General features: G+C 43.4%; 1 protein-coding gene across 3 annotated transcripts; it reads left to right on the top strand.

The window, feature by feature from the left end:
* The first annotated feature begins 1,211 nt into the window (after positions 1-1,211).
* baz2a (bromodomain adjacent to zinc finger domain, 2A) lies at positions 1,212-18,811 on the top strand. Of its 3 annotated transcripts, none has more exons than XM_056384569.1 (30): positions 1,212-1,375; positions 2,622-2,745; positions 2,942-3,814; positions 4,848-6,947; positions 7,151-7,426; positions 7,518-7,877; positions 7,963-8,023; positions 8,996-9,104; positions 9,279-9,380; positions 9,591-9,813; positions 9,961-10,022; positions 10,118-10,183; positions 10,289-10,681; positions 10,786-11,040; positions 11,369-11,583; positions 11,691-11,765; positions 11,881-12,052; positions 12,174-12,236; positions 12,322-12,466; positions 12,560-13,179; positions 13,281-13,611; positions 13,793-13,948; positions 14,074-14,234; positions 14,502-14,567; positions 14,650-14,933; positions 15,022-15,157; positions 15,267-15,413; positions 15,590-15,819; positions 15,941-16,084; positions 16,880-18,811. In XM_056384569.1, the coding sequence occupies exons 2-30, from the start codon at positions 2,622-2,624 to the stop codon at positions 17,037-17,039; spliced, it is 8,109 nt and encodes a 2,702-aa protein (XP_056240544.1). In that variant the 5' UTR covers positions 1,212-1,375; the 3' UTR covers positions 17,040-18,811. The 3 variants fall into 3 exon arrangements, with proteins under 3 accessions (XP_056240544.1, XP_056240546.1, XP_056240545.1); XM_056384571.1 differs by having other exon boundaries at positions 1,250-1,268; XM_056384570.1 differs by lacking the exon at positions 1,212-1,375 and adding an exon at positions 1,550-1,720.
* The last annotated feature ends 269 nt before the right edge of the window (positions 18,812-19,080 follow it).

Below are 19,080 nucleotides of genomic sequence, written 5' to 3'. Positions count from 1 at the left end.
CAGGATGACTCTCACTTGGATTAGATCATTAGATATTGTCTGTTGGTTTTTAGGAAAAGCTGCTGCATTATTGACTATTTAACATAATTATTGGCTCATTTAAAAAAATAATGTTAACAATTTCAGTTTTTCACAGTATGTGAAATACACGCTCATAGGAATAGACTCACATCAGTATTAACACTCGCTATGAGTCAGTTTGTTTAGTTACTGTTTAACAGTGGTATAGATGTATTAGCATCGAAATACACTTAAGTACTCATTATGTACGATTCTATCATTAGATAATTTTTAATGCATCAATGTGTACATTCAAATATTGCAGCTTGTAAAGGTATGGCTAATTTGAACTACTTTATAATAATACATAATAAATTACTTTTTGATTGTGAAAAAAATATTTTAAAAAACTGAACCGTAACCGTGACTACAACTGTTAAGCATGGGGGTGGAGATATTCATGAGTGGCAGCCAGTGGCACAGGACACATAGCACGGGTTGAGGGAAGAATAGATTCCAATACATACAGGTAAATTCTGGATGCAAAAGTAAAACTGAAAGAGGCAGCAGGCTTCTACAACAGGACAATGATCCAAAGCAAATCTCAAAATCCACCTTAAACTACCTCAGTTGACACCAGCTGAAGCTTGGCCCTCACAGTCCACTGACTTCCTCATCACTGAAAATCTGTGGATAGATCTTAAACATGCTGTGTTTGCCAGACAGCCTAAAAATATCATAGGAACCTTAAATTCTAAGATTAAATCAAGAAAACATAAGGAATCTTAGCTGCTTCAAAACATGTGTGCAAGCTGTAATATCTTTCAAAGGAGGAGTTTACTCAGAACTAACTTAATGGTACCAAAATTCCTACAAATACCACAGTTACTTTTTCATTTATTTATTTTTTTCAAATATATGTTATTTATCCATGGAGGCCCAAACTTTTGCATACAACTGTATAGTAATATGTGACAGGGGCTATTCTTCCTGCATAATAATTTTACTTTTACTTTTGATACATTTTACTGAGGATACTTTTACTATCAACTGAAAAAAGTCCCGCAGGACCATTTTTAAAGGCGAAAGCAAAATAATAGAATATTGCTCTTTCCATTATAATTGGGTGTTTTCTTGTGAAGTGTCATATAGAAATGTAACCGGATGTGTGTGTGGTTATTGTTGGGAAATTTACACTGCTCGCGCTGTTCTGTGATCATGGCTGCACTGGACCACACCAGCCATGTTTGCTAATTTAAAACCCAAAGGTTAGGGAATAGTTGTTTATTATTTATCGCTGTGCCATCTTCACCTGCTTATCCGTTTAGACGAAGGTTGACAAGCATCTGCGCCTTCGAACTCCAAGGACTGAAAGGTTGGGTAGCTTTACGTGAATTATCAGCGAAACTTTTGATGGTGGCAGTGTGGGAGGATGATGCTCTGCAAAAATTGTCTGTGTGCGTGCAGCGTAAACAATGTAACTTCATCTGGCTGCTAGCTAACGTTAGCCCGTGAACAAAAGGGAGCACGCCTCCATCTGTTAATAAGCGAGTCTGAGCGAGTTAACGTCATTCACTCTCAACTAAACCGGTTGGTGTTTATTTTCACCCTCGACGCTCTTCATTGTTGATGGGCATCATGGATCCAAACCAGCGTGGTTACGGTACCTGCTGGCTGGCTATCGGCTAACATCGCAGCTTAAGTACCGTTCTCACTCCGGGTAAACGTTAAGGATGCTATCAGTTAGCTATCTAGCTAGCATGTGTTAGCTAGGTTCTATTGTGATGCTTTAGCTAAATAACCTTGGAACGGAAGCGGGGAATATTGTATGTCTGGTGTTTCATGTTAAAGTAAACCACCAGTTCAAGCTCTAAATGGGTTATATCGACCACCAACAGCATCAGTTGTTAGCACAGCGGAGCAGCAGCGCTTTAAAGTGAATTGTTTGTTTGAGAGCACAGCTAGCGCGACTTAGCTAGCGTGTCGGCTGCTTTTTGTAACGGCCTTCCTGGTTGAATTAGGAAATCAAGTATCCATAGATGGCTACTTAGTATTATGAGGATATAGAAGTGGTAAACGGCGAGCGGTGTGTGGTAACAGTTCCTCCGGCCTCGGAGTGACTGTAAATGTTTTGGCTAATCCCTCCATTGTAAGGCCGCCGGGTCTTGGCTGCCTGGGCCGTACATTTATCATGGTAGATTGAGGAGGCTGTGCTCATGTTAGCAGCGCCTCATCAGCGGTGATGATGAGCTTCTATCGTAATATTCCGGTTGTCCATTAAGGCTCACTGGGGCCTGGAATCTGCTGCTGCCGCCTGCGACATTTTGACGGTTGTTGTCGGAGCGAAATGGTGCTGTCATAAGATGCAGTTGGCAAAATCATTTTATATTGGCATTTCACGGGGGGAATTGTACGTATTACGTAGCGTCGACTGTCTTCAAAACTGCATACAAATAAACGAAAATGAAACAAATAATTAATTTGTGATTCATATGGAGATGACATCGTGCACATGCATCTTAAGCAATTACAGAACCTCTAGATATATTACCGGAAAAGGCTATTGAACATTAGAGAGAATATTTGTGTATTTATTTATTTCTGTTCGTTTTGTTTTTCAGATGGAGTCTAATAATCATTTCAACTATGGCACCCACTCCTCAGCAAACTCAGGACTGAAACTCTCCTCAGGGGATTCTCTTTATACTAACGGGTCCTCCATGAGTTTTCCTCAGCAGGGGAAGAGTAAGTATTTTCATTCTTTAGCACAGCATCAGAATTCAAAACAAAGTGAGCCTTATTGTGAAAAGTGAATCCACTTTATAAAGCCTGACGTCACTTTCTCTCCACCTGCTTTTTAATTCTTTGATATGATAGTTTGTTATTTACTAATGCAAACTGTAACCATCTTAACTTGACTAATGTTCATGTGTCTTAACAGATATGAATGGCGAGATGAATGTGAATGGCGCCACTACTGTACACGGGTCCGGTGTGCCTGGTTCCCACCCAACAACAGCCGCTTACACACACATGAGCAACCACCACCAGAGCAGCATGGGCTATGACTACTTGTGGGGGGGGCACCCTCAGTATGGTCCAGCATTGGGCACCTCTCCTGGGCACGGGATGCACCAGAAGCAGCCTACACCTGGGATGGTGCAGCCTCAGTCACAGCACCACTTCCAGGGTCATGGACAGTACCAACTGAATGGGGGTATTGAAAGCTCCCACCAGCCGCCTGTGGCAGGCCCACCAAACATGCCTCTTACTGGGAGTCAGTACTGGAACAGGAGTAACCCTGGCCCACAGCAAATTGGTTATAATTCCCACAGTATGTATGGGACCTACCAGAGTCAGGCACATCCTGGAATTACACCGTCACAGCATCACCAGCAGCAGTCCTTACAGCCTCCCCCACATCAACCGTCACAGCAGCACCTTCACTCCCACCGCAACCCACACCACCACCACCAGCAGCACCAGCAACCACAGCATTATGGCATGATGCCTAATGGGATGCCCTACTACCAGCATCAGCCCCAGCACCCGACCCTGCCATCTCCTCAACAGCAGCCACCACAGCAGTCGCAGCCTCAAGGCCAGGCTCAGATGATGCCCCCAGCAGCCCAGAATTTTACTCCTCCACGTGGCAGCCCTCAGCACCACAGTTTAGGCAGAGGGGGCACTGGCAGCCCTCTCCCTGTGGGGATGACTCCTGCACCAATGATGTCACCATCACCAGTGCAGGATAGTGGATCACCCAAGAGCCATAACAGGGATAGTAACGTGGGAATGTCTTCTGTCATGCAAGGTGACCACTTTACATTAAATGTTTTTTAGAATGTTTAGGGGCTTATTTGATTGTATCAACCTTTTGTGTTTCCAGAGTTTCCATAGAAAGTAATTACTATTACAGGTGTTTCTGGAATTGTTTAGCTCTACTTTTTACAGTGTTGCAGTTATAGTGGTTATCTATGTGCCTACTTTTTATTTCCTCATAAATCAAACTGTCTCTGATACTTACATTTCCTCCTTCCCTTAATGCCACCAGCTGAGTGACACTCATTTAGCCAAAATGTCTTCTTCCTCTTTGGTCATTCTTGACATAGCTTGACATGGCACTCTCTGATTGCATTAGAGTTTCATATGGCAGCTGTACAAAGTTATATTGTTGAAATACAGTTATTATTTAGCTAAAAACAGCTAACTGATTACTACTTAACTACTTACTTATTTTCTTTGTTGGCTTTCTATACTTGTTAGTTGATGGATCAAGTAGCTGGTTGACAGAAATGGTAAATATTTGCTGCTTCCAACTTCTCCAGTGTGGAGATTTGCTGTTTTTGTCTAAAATTGTAATGAACTGTTATTACTGGGATTTGCTCTTTAGGGGAGAATGTATTAGTTTGGGCTCTGAGGAATTGTGAGGGGCACCTTTCACTATTCTGTGAAATTTTATAGACCAAACAATTAACCAAGCATTGCAAGATTCATCATTGAAGGAACCAGTTATATGTTGCACATGGATGTCTGGTACTAGGTCAGTCTTACTGCCCGTGCTTAATAGTGGGATAGTGCCAAGGTTTAACCAGCAGATGCCACTGTTTGACTGTGTGCTACAATGTGTGCAACCCTTGGAAGTAAACTGTCACTCTGGTTTTTTTTTTTTTTTTTTTTGCTACAGATAGCTAATAGCTAATGCCTACTGAACATATTTATCTCTAAAACATCACTATTTCTATTCAAAAATCATTATGTGCTGTGCTATGATTATGTGCTTCAGTATACAATGCCCTCACTCTGAAGTTATCGTGGTATTGATTATTTACTTGATTCTCATTCAGGGCATACAAGGGAAGCTGTCAAGGAAGTTGACACAAGCTATAATGGCAGTGAAAGATCACCTGTTCCCCAGAGGCTACCCAAAACTGACAGTTACCAGTCCAAACCATCTGCGGCTCCTGTGGGACCTACAAGTGATTATCGGCAGCATTCTGACCAGCCAGCAGCTCCGTGTCCAGAGATGGCTTCTCCTGTCAGAGATGCAGCTATTAATCCAGCTCCCCAGTTTGTCTCATCTCAGCTCTCTGTGTCTCCATCACCTGCAGCAGTGACAGTGTCTCTAACCACGGCCTCTGCAGCTCCTGCTGTCTCTGGATCTCCCATATCTGCCCCCGGGCCCCCAATTGTTTCATCCCCTGATGTAGAATCTTCTACACCACAAATTTCAGCACCTCCCGGCGTCTCCTCTGCTGCATCTGCAGCCGCACCTCATGGGCTTTCCTCACCTCCCCTAATGGTGCAAGGCCTAAGGCCATCCCCTACTGCTACGACTGAGATATCCCCTGCTGGATCCAAGCATTTGTCAGCGGGGTGCTCTTCCTCCTCCCTGCTGGCATCACCTTTAAAGTTGTCTACACCTCTAGTTTCAACTAACAGTGAGTCTATACCTGCTGCAGTTTCCTTGGTCCCTTCAGTGTCTACTTCATTGGAGTCTGTGGCTCATCAGTCAGCATTGCCTCCTACAGCTTCTGGACCTTGTATAACCGTCTCCCCGCCTGTCACAGTGTCCATGTCTTCTTCCTCAGTGTCTGCACCCATAACATCTCTTCAGCAGATGGTTCAAGGGTCTAAGGTATCTTGCTTTCCCGATCAATCTGGAGCTCAGCATGAAATGCCTGGACCCCCAAAATTGATGACTGCCACTTCATCTGTGGGTGCAAATTCCTCATCAGCTGGTCTGGTTCCATCTCTTATGCCAATATCAGGTCCTTTGCCCTCAACACCACCTGGCTCTTGTTTATCAACATCTGCATCTCTCATGTCTGTGTCAGCTACTCCTTCACTTGGCAGTAAACATTGTGAACCAGCACCCACATCTCAGTATCAGACACACACTCCTACAGCTGTTGACACTGGTCTTTCCACTGCCTCTAGAGCATCATCATCACCACCAGGAGAGGTGAATGTACCCTCCCTAGCAGCCCATGAAAGTCCTACTGTCCAACCTCTGTCTACCCTACCTCTTCTAACCACTCAAGCCTCCAGGACTGCACCTGTGTCCGCCCCTCCTGCCTTGGTGTCTTTGCCTCCTGCAATGGGTACATCTTCTGGAGTGGTCCAAAGTTCTCACTCTGAGCAGCACCCGACTAACACCACTCCTCCTCGTGCACTAAAGCAGTTGTCTCCTAAGCCAGAACACCATGGTCATAGCGAGGATAGGAAAGTTTTCAGTAATAAAAGAAATGGAAAACCAGAGGAACACCTGCCTCAGCTTGATTCAGGCACAATAAGGACACCGCAGAAGGTGGAAGGGACTGAGTCTCATAAATCTGAAATTTGCTCTCGTAAATCCTTCACTGATCTTCCAGGGAAACCTTTGCAAACCACAGTTGCTTCTGATCAAAAGGCAAAGAGTATGGACTTTGAAAAGCACCACATGCAAAGCATCGCCAGTGACACCTGTGAGACAGAGGACTCCATGGTGGAGCTAACTCCACTCAGAAAGTCCCCACAACTTCACAGCACGAGGATAGAACATCTGACGGATGAAGAAAGTTTTGATAACTCAACATGTGACACCCCTTCCAGAATCGAAGTCAGCTCCGTCTTTGAAAAAACGTCTCTTTTAGACGGTGACAGCTCATGCATAGATGACTCCACTCAGTTTGACAGCACCTCCCATGCTGAAGGGGAACCATCTACTGAGTTTTACACCACTCAAGACAACAGCCTCTCAGTGGAAGTCTCTAGAGATGACACGTTGGACTCCACCAGAGAAAGGGAAACCTCTGAGGCAGAAGAGACCAACAGTTGCCAGATCACCGGGGAGTCCATGCTGGAGTCTTCTCTAAACAACACCGCTGAGATGGAAGAGCCCTCTGCTGACTCAAGTGATGTGTCCAACTCGCGCTCATTTGTGCAGTCTCAGCCTGGTCGTCAAGGTACAGTCTATTATCACATGGTTTGACAAACAGTAATTATTAGTTGAGATTTGTAGAATGATTTATCTTAACAGGATTCTCTTTCTTTATCTCTGTAAATTTGTCACCAAATTGAATACAGGTCTTCCTGTTTTCCTATGTCATTATCCTGTAATTGTAATTTATGCTGACGGTTAAATGTCATTCTTTCATCTTTTAATTAGGACCTGAAGCAGAGTGGGAGCCTAGAGGCCACGATACACCAGACTCAGCTGGACGGATAAGCATTAAGACCACTGTTGATGAGGCAATGACTCTGCCGAGTTTCAAGATGAGAGATGAGAACTTCATCGCCTTCAGTACCCCAGCAGAGAGCCCTGCTGTACACCCACTCCAACCAGTAACTGATCAGATTGTGTCAGCTGCTGGAGGACATCTGAAAACCCCAGGGAAACCACGCAAACCTCGGGCTCCAAAGGCAATGTGGATTAAAACCACAGGTAATGAACATTCGGATTACAGCAAAATGTTTGGTTAAAAAATGTTTGATTTTATTTTAAATGATTTTTCCACACTTTTTTTTATTTTAAGCTCCTGAGGAGGCCCAGCGCAAGCCTCGGGTTCGAACTCCTAAAGTGGAGAAAATCAAGGCTGATGAGGAGGGAGCCACGGGCAGAAAGAGGAAGAAGTCCCTTAAGATGGAAGTCAAAAAACCATCAGATGCATCTGGAGAGGCTGGGCCTCACACAGAAGAGGTTGATTCAATTACAGCCACAATTGAAGCTGTTCTAGCCAATGCTTCAGCTATTAACACGGCATTTGAGAAACCCAAGAAGGCAAAAAGGGTCAAGAAACAAGACCAAGATGGAAACGTGGTTAAAACACCTAAAAAAGATGCGGAAACAACTGTAGATGATGTTGATGAAAATGATGACGACAGCTCTACTGCAGGTAATAGAGTTTTTGTGGTGGGGGGTGCATGTCACATGATGGCATTTTTTTGACAGTCTAATGCTAAGTCTGGTTTTCTTCACAGGTGAATCTAACAGACGGAGGGTTGCGACAGAGGAGCAGGTCCAGTTCCCTCTGTTGCACGGGTAATTATTTCCTTTAACAACTTGTTGAGACTTCAAATCTGAAGGAAAGACGATATGTCAAGGAATCCAATCAGACCATTTTCTTTCAAGTTCTCGGCAACTAAACAAATTTCTGTCTGTAATAGCACATTTTTATTTGAACTTTAAGTTGGTTTAGTTCAACACCATCAAACATGCACACAAAAAGTGTTTAGATTTAGATTGTGCAATAGTCAATTAAATGTTGAGTTAATATTAATCAAATTCTGTTATTTGTTTGCCAGAATGGCTACCTACTGTATGCTATTAATTTATAGACTAGAATCAGATTGTAAAAACATTTTTAAACAGCTAAATTCCTGCAAACTGTGAAAGAGGTTTTTTTGTTTAAGTCTGACTAATATGCTAACCATCCAAAACATGCTCAACAAGTATGGATAACTGGAGTAAAGCCCAGTGGGATAAAGTTTTGTTTAAAGTGTTCTGCTTTTATGTCATAACATGCTGTCCTTGTTCCTCAGTTAACACCAGTAAACAAAATGTAATGATGATAAAGAAAGATTTACAAAAAACAAAATATTATCATTAGTGAATAAGTAAGTTAGGGACATCTCAAAAATCTGTTTTTATATTTTGTAGGACTGTAACGATAACCTTTTTTTTTTTTTTTTTTTTCCAAATATTTTTATTAAAAAGCCACAATACAATACTTTCAATTTTAGAAATACAATTTGCCTTTTCTTTTTTACACACACATATGTATACAGTCACATATAAAGAACAAAACAAAAGCAAAACACTCTGATAAAAATGTAGAAGAAAGTAATTACATTAATTTACAGAGTGCCATGTAATAAACAGTGAACAACCACCCACCCACGCCCCTACCTGGCTCATCACGACCACCACACATACTATTGGTTATTCATGTAATATAAAAAGATACAACAGTAACATGCACACATTCAAAACAATAACCTTTTTTAACCATAGGTGGAAGAGGGAGATCCGTGTGAAGAAAAAGGAGGACCGCATGAAGGGTGAAACCTGGTATTACACACCTTGTGGAAGAAGAATGAAGCAGTTCCCGGAAATAGTCAAGGTAAATTTCCCGGCTAAAACACAGAACCATAATGGTCTTTTTAGTTGTTGAAATCAATGCTTATCATGACAGCTAAGTGACAGATACAGCAGAAGATGTCTGGGTTGTCAAAACAATGACCATTATTTTCTTTCTCTCTTGCCTGTTCTGCCATCTCCTAATTGCTTGGCTCAGTACTTGAAGAGACACACGGACAGCGTGGTCTCCAGAGAACACTTCAGCTTCAGCCCACGCATGCCTATTGGAGACTTCTATGAAGAGAGAGAAACTCCTGAGGTTTGTATATTCTGTGAAGTGCAGCTCATTTATTTATTTAAGCATAATTTATACATAACAATAAACTTCAATGTATTACTGTTCAGTAAAATCGTTATCAGTAAGTGGTTTGGACCAGAACTACAGCGCAGTTAAACTGATGACATCATGAACATGTCAGAAATGCGTAGAAGGCAGTATGTGAATTTTGTTCCCCATTATATGTTACAGGGTATGAAATGGGTCCTCTTGGCTAATGAGGAGGTTCCCTCTATGATCATGGCCATCACTGGCCGGCGAGGTCGACCTCCAAACCCTGATAAAGAGAAACCCCGCAGAGTTCGTGGCGTGAGGGGAGGGCAGGCCCGCCGCCCTGGTAGACCTCCCAAACCCAAGATGATTGACCTCCTCAGCAAAGTTGATGCCAAGCTGTTGAAGAGGCTTGAGGCCAAGGGTGAGTGGATGTGGACTTGAGGAGTTATGGGTGTATCAGGTTGTGTTGGATATAACAATTAAGTCATGTGTCTAAGGATGGCTTATTGAGTACATAACCTCAAGAAATTTGTAATGTGGCTAGTTGTTTGTAATCACTTTTTTATAGAAGCTCTTACGGAGGAGGAAAAGGAGAAACTTGCAAAAATCAAAAAGAAAATGAAGAGAAAGGTATGTAGTCCAGGCTGTTGGTAATTTTCGTTCTGTTATGCTGTTCAAATCTCATTGATTTTGTTGTTGCTGCTGCTGTTCCTTTTTTTTTTTAGGCAAGAATGAAGAGAAGGGAGGATGCTAAGATTAAGAAGATGAGAGAGGAAAAAAAGAAAGCCAAGGTACAGACAAAACACCACACTCAAAAACATAAAATTTAGCAGCAACATCCTTAAAACCATCTCTTCCTTATTTCCACCTGTTTTTTTTCCTCTTTGTTGATTCAGCTTGAGCAGGAGGCAAAGGGCCAGGAAGTGAAAGCTGAACTAACCGACCCGATGGCCCCACAGGCCTCACAGCCAGCATCACATTCCACTGCAGAGCCCAAGAAGCCCGGCCGCAGAAGGTCAGTCAAGGTAGAGGCTACTGCACCAATACGGCAGACGGACGAGGAGAGGATAGCCCAGGGTAAGAGGGTGCTGGGCGCCCGGAGTAAAGCAAAGGCTCTGGCTAAAGCTCAGGCAGAGGCAGAGGCGGCAGCTCAGGCTGCTCTGTCAGCTAAGAGGGCAGCAGAGAGGAGAGCGCAGGCCCAGAGACGTCTGGAGGAACGAAAGAGGCAGCAGTTGATTGCAGAGGAGCTGAAGAAGCCTACGGAGGACATGTGTCTTACTGACCACAAAGTGAGTTTTAATTTAAACCCAATATGTTCAGATCTTCACTGTTAAACTGAGACTGCAGAGGTTTTATCAGTGTGATCATGACCTTTGACCTTTGTCTCCACCAGCCCCTGCCAGAGCTGTCCCGTATCCCTGGTGTGGTTCTTTCTGGCACAGCCTTTGCACACTGCCTGGCTGTGGTTGAGTTCCTACACGGCTATGGAAAGGTGATCGGTCTCAATATACCCAAGGACATCCCCAGCCTTGCTACCCTACAGGAGGGCCTCCTAGGCCTGGGTGACAGCCAAGGAGAACTGCAGGACTTGCTGATCAAGCTGGTGGAGGCTGCACTCCATGATCCAGGCCTGCCGTCGTATTATCAGGTGTGTGATTAGAGCTGAAATGATGAATTGGAAATGGTTAGTCAATGAATCGGCTATTTTTTTAAGCAAAAGTACCTAACATTTACATGTTTCAGCATCAACAATGTCAGGATTTGCTGCTTTTCTTTGTACATGATAGTAAATCTGATTATATTTGAGTGTTTGTGACTTATTTTTGGCATTTTATGCTATTTTCTGACATTGCATTGACAGTCATTCAAGGAAATTATCAGTAGATTGATCTATAATGTTAATATTTGCAATTGTTGTTAAAGAATCTGGGTTTTAATCTACATTTTCCTCTTTATCTTTGTGTTCTTACCTTCAGTCTGTAAAGATCCTTGGGGACAAGCTGGTTGAGTTAGAGCTGAACCGCAGCACAGTTTCAGAAGTACTTCGCATCTTTTTGGAATCTCATGGTTATGAGACAGAGGTGTGCAACACACTGAGGACCAAAACATTTCATGCCCTGCCTCCTGACATCAAGGCAGCTATCCTGGGTTTCCTGGTGGAAGAACTTAACAGCAGTAATGTTGTGACAAGGTTAGACCAAGAACTAATTATTTATTCTAAGGACACTCTTGAACATAAAAGTTTGTTACTTCCACACTCCTGTTACTTAATTAATGTATGCATTTTTTTGTTTTCAGTGACATTGACAACACATTGGAAAACATGGCAGCCTACAGGAAGAACAAGTGGACCATTGAGGGGAAATTGCGCAAGTAAGATCATGGCTTTGTCTCTTCAAAGACTAATTAGATATATTACTCAGGTCTGTTGTCAGTCAAAACACAGAACTATTTGACCTGTTGATCCTGTTTGTTCTCTGTGTGCCAGACTGAAGGCAATACTAGCGCGTCGTACAGGACGCTCAGAGGAAGAGCTGTGTTTTGAGGAAAGGAGGCGCAGTGCCAGAGTGGCAGAGGAAGAGAACCTCAGTCTGGAGGACAGTGTGGTCCTGGAGAGAGGCAACCGTCGTGCACGCAAAGAAGAGCCCAAACTCAGTGATGTGCGTATCTGCTCTAGTGTGTGTGTGTGTGTGTGTGTTTTTTTTTTTTTTATTATTATTTCTTTAAGAATGAGAACCTGATAATTTCTTACATTCATTTTTAAATTCTTTCCTGCCACAGAGTGAGAGTCCTACCAATGCTAGCATTCCAGAGCTTGAAAGGCAGATAGATAAGCTAACCAAGGTAAGAATGATGCTATGCAGACATGGTGCTTTAGACGTTTGTGTTGGGTTGTATCAAACATTGTTCTGTCTTTGGATCTCCACAGCGCCAAGCATTTTTCCGTAAAAAGCTGCTACAGTCGTCTCATTCCATGCGGGCCATATTGCTGGGCCAGGACCGTTACCGGCGCCGATACATGGCTTTGCCTCACCTCGGAGGAGTTTTAGTCGAGGGACCAGAAGAGCTCTTAAGTGAGTCTGAGAGTAAATTTAGAATTTTTAGACTTTACAAATCCTTGGCCTGTCCATCTTTATTTACTTTTGCCTCACATTTCTATCTCACAGCCTCAGGAGATGTCCTTGTAGCTGAGGTGCCTGTCACCTTCCTCAAAAAGGAGCCCAAAGTTGAAGAGACCCCCATGCCTACCACTCCCCCTCCTACTCTACCTTCCTCTCCTTCCTCTGCTACCCCTGCCCAGGGCCAGGCCTTGTCTCCAGAGGAGGATCCCCTCCCTGGCACTGCATCCCTCATGAGCAGGCCAAGAGGACGTGGTCGCCCCCGAAAAATCAAACCAGAAGTGGAGCTTCACCTTCGCACAGCAAAGATCCGCCGCCGGCGTCGAAGTAGCGTCAGGTCCGGAGGTGAAGAAGGGCCGGGATCACCAAACAGTGGCACACAAGACCTCACACAGGCTGCTTTCCAGAACTGGCTAAGCCAATCACAGGAAGCAGTGACCAACGGCACATGCTCAGCAGCAGGGGAAGCTCCAGAAGGTAATCGACCAGAGGAGAGTGTGAAGGAGATGGCAGAGAAACAGGGACAGTGGTTCAACCTGCTTCCCAAACAACCGTGTGACGATAACTCTCTCACCGAGCCCCAGATGCCCACCTCACCCAGCTCACCCCCCAAACTCCTCCCTCAGATCCCGAGTACTCTGCCTGCACTCGCTGCTCCACTCATGCAGGTTTGCCCACAGTCAATACATATACATTTAATTATGCTATAACAATGAACTTAAAGTATTATGTATGCAATATTAATAAAGGATCTCTCCCCATCCCTCAGCCGGACCCTCTCTTGCCTGGCTTGGTGCCTGCTGACCCTGTGACCGCAGCAACACCACAGGACGTTCTCCCTACAACCCCTGCTTCTGCTGCTCCTGTTGATGCCCCACCACCTCAGCTTCTTCCAGCTCCCATCCCTCCTGCTCCGGCTGCTCCTACCACCCCTGTCAGGCCAGGTCGCAGGCGAAGGAGAGGCAGCAGAGGAAGTAGTCCTGCCCGCAGAGGGCCCCGAGGAGCTGCAGCCAAACGCCGCGGCCGCCCTCCCAACTCTGTGTTCCAGGAGCTCGAGCAGCAGTACTTCACACAGCTGGTGGTTAAGCCCATTCCAGCATGTAAGAAGTGGTTAAAAACAGTGTCATGACTTGGAGCAAATAGTTTGAGAGATGTATTTGTTTTCCTTTAATTTATTTTGACTGCTACCACATTTAACAAAAAGACAGTTCAGAGCTGATCCTTGAGTTTTATAAATCCCCACTCCTGATATTTGACGTACAAAAATGCTTTCTTTTCCAGCAATGGTACGTGGCTGGTGGTGGATCAAGGACCCAGAGGAACTGTATAACACCTTACAGGCCCTCCATCCAAGAGGCATCAGGGAGAAGGTGCTCCATAAGCACTTGGCCAAACATATGGAGAGCTTAGCTGAGATGTGCACCAAACCTATCAACGGTGAGTGTTGTCAGTGAACAGATCATCTCAGTTGTGTAGAGGAAAGAAACCAGGATTTCCTTCTGCATGTTTCCTCTGTTGCCCCGTGTTCTTCTTAAAACTCTTTTTGTGTTGTTTCTGGTTAGACTCACTATTTGAGTTTAAGGTTGAAGAGAAAGATGTGCTGATAGAGGCTCTGCAGCAGCCGTGGCAAGTGCAGGAGAAAGCCATGGAGTCTGACATCAGCGCCCTGCAGTGGGTGGAGGACCTGGAGCAGCGAGTCATTGCTGCTGACCTCCATCTGAAGGTGAGAAATCACCTCACTTTTTAAGTGTCACCATTATGTGTCATCTGATTAATCCGACCATGTAAAAACAAACTGGCAAAATGAAACTGAAGGTGTTATTATTTTTTATAACTAAAATAATAATTACACAATGTTATATAATGATGTGTGATATAGAAAATATTAGGACTAACATGTAAAAATCTTTTGAAGTTGTTGAAACGGTAAAAGTTCTAGTGTAAAAATATCTCAGAAGAAGTCACTAAATCACTTTTGTGTTTCTTCAAGGCTCCTCCTCAGGGTGCAATGAATGATGCAGAGTCTAACACAGAGACACCGTTGGCAGAATTCCAGGTAGCCATTAAAACCCTTTTTTTATAAAACAATTCCTCACAATTTTCAACTGATACTTAACTTCTCCCTGTGTGTTTTTAAGCCCTACACAATCCCAGATCCAGACTCCACACGGGATGACCTCCAGTACTACGAACATGACGCTGACCCACGTGATGACTGGATTGTGCGAACTAAGAAGGAGTGGTCCGGCCTGCCTCGTATCGCCACCCACCCTCTGGACCTGGGCGTGCTGCGACTGGCTAACCTTGAACGAAACATTGAGAGACGTTACTTGAAGGAGCCACTGTGGAACCCAGCTGAAGTGATGCGCCTCGCTCCTCTCACCCCTACACCAGGAGAAGAGCATCCCATGGATGCCATTAGGTGAGGAGAAGAACCAGAATTTTGCATGTGTTCTTCGTGTAAGTATTGAGTATATTTTAACCTTATTGTCTAATAATTTTTCTCCCAGTCTGGAAAGTGAAATCACCTCTCGACTACGAACATGGCGGCAGGCTCTGGATCGCTGTCGCAGTGCTCCCCAACTCTGTCTGTGTTTACTTCAGCTGGAGAAGGCCATTGCTTGGGAGAGATCTGTGACCAAAGTGGTGAGTAACTTTATCTCACTCCATTGTTCTTGGACAGCACCCTGCACAAAGTAACACAAAAAAGTAACATTAAAAATAAGCATTTCTTTCCTGTGATCTCTTTTTCTAGACTTGCCAGGTATGCAGGAAGGGAGACAATGATGAGTGCCTGTTGCTATGTGACGGCTGTGATCGGGGCTGCCACATGTATTGCCTGAGGCCCAAAATCACCCAGGTGCCAGAGGGAGACTGGTTTTGTCCTACCTGCGTCGCCAAGGTAAAAACCAGACCTGTGATTCTTTTCCAAGAAGCAATTTCAAATGAAAGAAAACTTTAGAGCTGTTATGAATCTAAGAGCATTTCGTAGCATTTGTTTCCTTCCACGTAATTTGTTCTGTTCTACATTTGTCCCTCATTAACTCACTCTGCTTCCTTACTCACTCTGTGTCTCAGGAGGAGGATGAGTCACCGCGCTTGTCGAAAACAAGGATCAGGGTGAAAAAGAGAAGATACGAAGACGACAGCTCTGAAGATGAGGCGACAACACGACGTAGCACTGGCATGGCAACGCGGAACAAGGAGGTCGTGGCACCCTCCTCATCCTCTCGGCACTCTGGAGAAGGAGGCGGCTCTAAACGCCGTCGCATGACAACCCGCAACCAGCCTGACCTCACCTTCTGCGAGTGAGTCCTACCTTTTGTTGCTGATGAGCTATTCACATGCAGAATGATCATATTAATGTTAAAGAGGATTCTAAATCTATAGTGCAACGTTTGTCAATTATTTTATTTTCCATTCTTCCAGGATCATTCTAATGGAGATGGAGGCGCATGCAGATGCCTGGCCATTCCTTGAACCTGTCAACCCCCGTCTGGTGCCAGGCTACCGCCGCATCATCAAGAACCCCATGGACTTCCTCACCATGAGAGAGAGGCTGCTACAGGGAGGGTAAGTGAAGATCATGCTTTTTCAGTGCATTGCAGTACTTAATAACTTGCAAATCAGAAAAAAAGAGGCAGCCCACTTCTGTATAGAACTAACTCCCAGCCCTTAGCAACCAAACACAGAAACAAAACCAGACAGCCAAGGTATGATTGGCTTTTTTAGAAATTGAAGGAAAAAAGAAAAGGATACAAAAACATTACACTCAATGTGTTTCAAAATCATCCTTTCATTTACACATTTGTGTAGAAAAGTGCTCTTTGTACACCTGTATACAGCGGTTCAAAACACATTTTCATTAATTCTCAAAATTACAATAAACACAGAAAAAATTCAGTACTTGATCACAATATAAAGAACCTTCAAAAACAAATAAAAATGCAAGAAAAGAAGACAGAAAAATAAATTCTACATACACAAAATAAATTCTATATGTCTACACAAAAAGGTTACAGGTGACCTAAAAGAAAAAAGGTTTTCTTGTTGTATACTAATTTTTCATGTTTTGTAATTTATTGCAACTCCTACTTTTTCCTATTATCCACTTATAATGGTTTTTACATTTTACTGGCTAAGCTGTAATTTACCTCAATAAATTTCCTTTCCTCTGCCCCTACAGAGATATGCTTCTTTTGTTTATTACTTGGTCCCTGCGATTCCTTACATTTATAAAAGAAATACCCCAGAGAATATTCTTCTGTCCTGTTGTATGACATTTTTTCCTAATACTAGAAGAATTTGTGGCTCTCTGGTACTTTTTATACATTGGCCTTCTCTCTCTCTGCTGTTTCCTTGCCTCAGGTACTGCAGCTGTGAGGAGTTTGCGGCAGACGCTCAGTTGGTCTTCAACAACTGTGAGCTGTTCAACGAGGACACGTCAGAGGTGGGAATGGCCGGACACGCCATGAGGCGTTTCTTTGAGAGCCGCTGGGCAGAGTTCTACTCGGATAAGGACAAATAGGAGCCTACGACGTTCCCCCTGATGGTGGGGCTGTTGGTGCTTTCACCGTCCCAGTCACACACTCTCCATTACCGCTAAGACTGTCTGGAGTTTCTTCCAGCCATGTGTATTCTCATGTATAGGTATATATGTATAGATTTTGGCTATTTGTCTGTTATCGTTTCCTCTACTGGCCGAATCTTTTCGAGGCCCACAGCTGAACTGGCTTGAACTTATACCCATTCCCCATCACAGAGAGTGAGAACATCTCTCTATTCACTTTTCCTTCCTCCTTTCGTGTCTCCTCATCTTCACCTCAACACCTCATCTCCTGTTTTCGTTTTCCTGTCACGTCCTTTCACCAGCCCCATGTCGTAGCGAGGCCTTTGGTCAAGCCCTGCTGTGGGGTGATGACACGGTCTCAGGCCCTGAGTATTTTGGCTCTCAGACTCATATTGAAGGTCAGGGACTGATCACACTATTGCAGCCTAACCGCTGCATACTGGACCTGCTTAGCACCGCTCAATGACAAAATGGATCAAAACTCTTCACAGAGCTTGGGCCATTTCTTACCTGTTCAATGGAAATGTAATGTAACGTGGTCTTATGCCTAGAAGTAATTTTTTTGCTCAATATATTTTTATTATATATTCTATATATAAATATATATAAAGATTACAATAGCTGGGATTATTTAATAGCAATAGCTTGTAGTGAATGTGTACAGATTACCTTATAGAGATGTCTAGACGATTTATGAAAAGGCCAGTTAAACTAAAAGGAATCTGTTTTTGGACTGTCACGAGTAGACGTTGTATAACCTCCACTTAAAGTCTTGCACGCACACATACACACTTTTCACCAACACACACACACACAACATGCACATGATTTCACACACATACCCACCTTTTGCTGCTGTGTGAAAGACACTGGTTTCTGAAACTGGAGGATTTTAATGTTGGTCAGTCAGTCTGGGCTTAGACTCTTTATATTTCACTGTTCCTCCTGTCAAGAGTAAATAATCAGCTAGATAAACCAGATCTCTGTCACGTTTGAGAGGATGCTACTGCAGCTTTAGCACCTGTTAAATAGTCTGTTTAGAGAACACAGCTCACACTGAAATTTTGCTCTTATATGCTATAAAATTTCCTCAAGACGAGATGGCGTTCGCAGCTTCAAAACTGCAACTGAGCAATTGATCCATGTTCAAAATGTAATATTTGTCTGTAGCTCATCTGACCAGGTGAAAATGACGAAAGGTGGTTATATGTGAGGTATCAAATCCTCTCATTTTAAAGACTAGAATTGCAAAGGAGTTCTGATGATGAAGCACTGGGCACATCATTGCCTAGTTACATTCCTTTTATCGTTTGTTTTTTGTTTGTTTTTGTTTTTGCTGTACAAGGGCCAATGTACGATGTTGCGCGGCATGGTTGGTGTGCTATGAAGGCGACAGGATGACTCCACAGTCCAGGTTTTATTTAAACTTGTTTCTTACACTGAACTCAAATCTGTTGATAGGAAATAAACTTTGATGTTCCTTATTACACTTAAAGGGACAAGACGTTTTTTCAAAAAAGAAAAAAAAATACATGAAAACCAAATGTGGTGTTAAGTGAATTTTTAATAATGTACAGTTTTGGTGACTTTAAATTTGTTCCTTTATATTTTTAGGACCAATTCATCATTTTTAAGAGGAGGTATTACAAGACTCTGTTGTATTAAGGTGATGTAACACGTGTGCATCTGTAGAATGTACTGTGAGTTGAATAAAAACCACATCTAGTAGAGAGCATTTGTTTTCTGAAAGCTTTATCTCTTCTCCATGTTGATCCCAAATGTTGGGTTTCCCTCGACAGTTTGGAGGCATTTGGTGACTCAGTTACTCTCACCTGTGTAGCTAAACCCGGCCTCTTGCTCAGTGCATGCTGCGATAGGCTGCAGCCCCACCTGACCACTCTGACTGAATAAGAGAAGTAGATTGATTTATTTTACTGTATATAGCTAGTAGGGCCATTTATTTGAGATACAAATCCAGTGAAAGGGTAGATATGTATAA

The sequence above is a fragment of the Seriola aureovittata genome, chromosome 9 (genome assembly GCF_021018895.1).
Source record: "Seriola aureovittata isolate HTS-2021-v1 ecotype China chromosome 9, ASM2101889v1, whole genome shotgun sequence".
NCBI lineage: Eukaryota > Metazoa > Chordata > Actinopteri > Carangiformes > Carangidae > Seriola > Seriola aureovittata.
The sequence above is the reverse complement of the archived record's forward strand: the minus strand, read 5'-3'. Positions and strand labels throughout refer to the sequence as shown.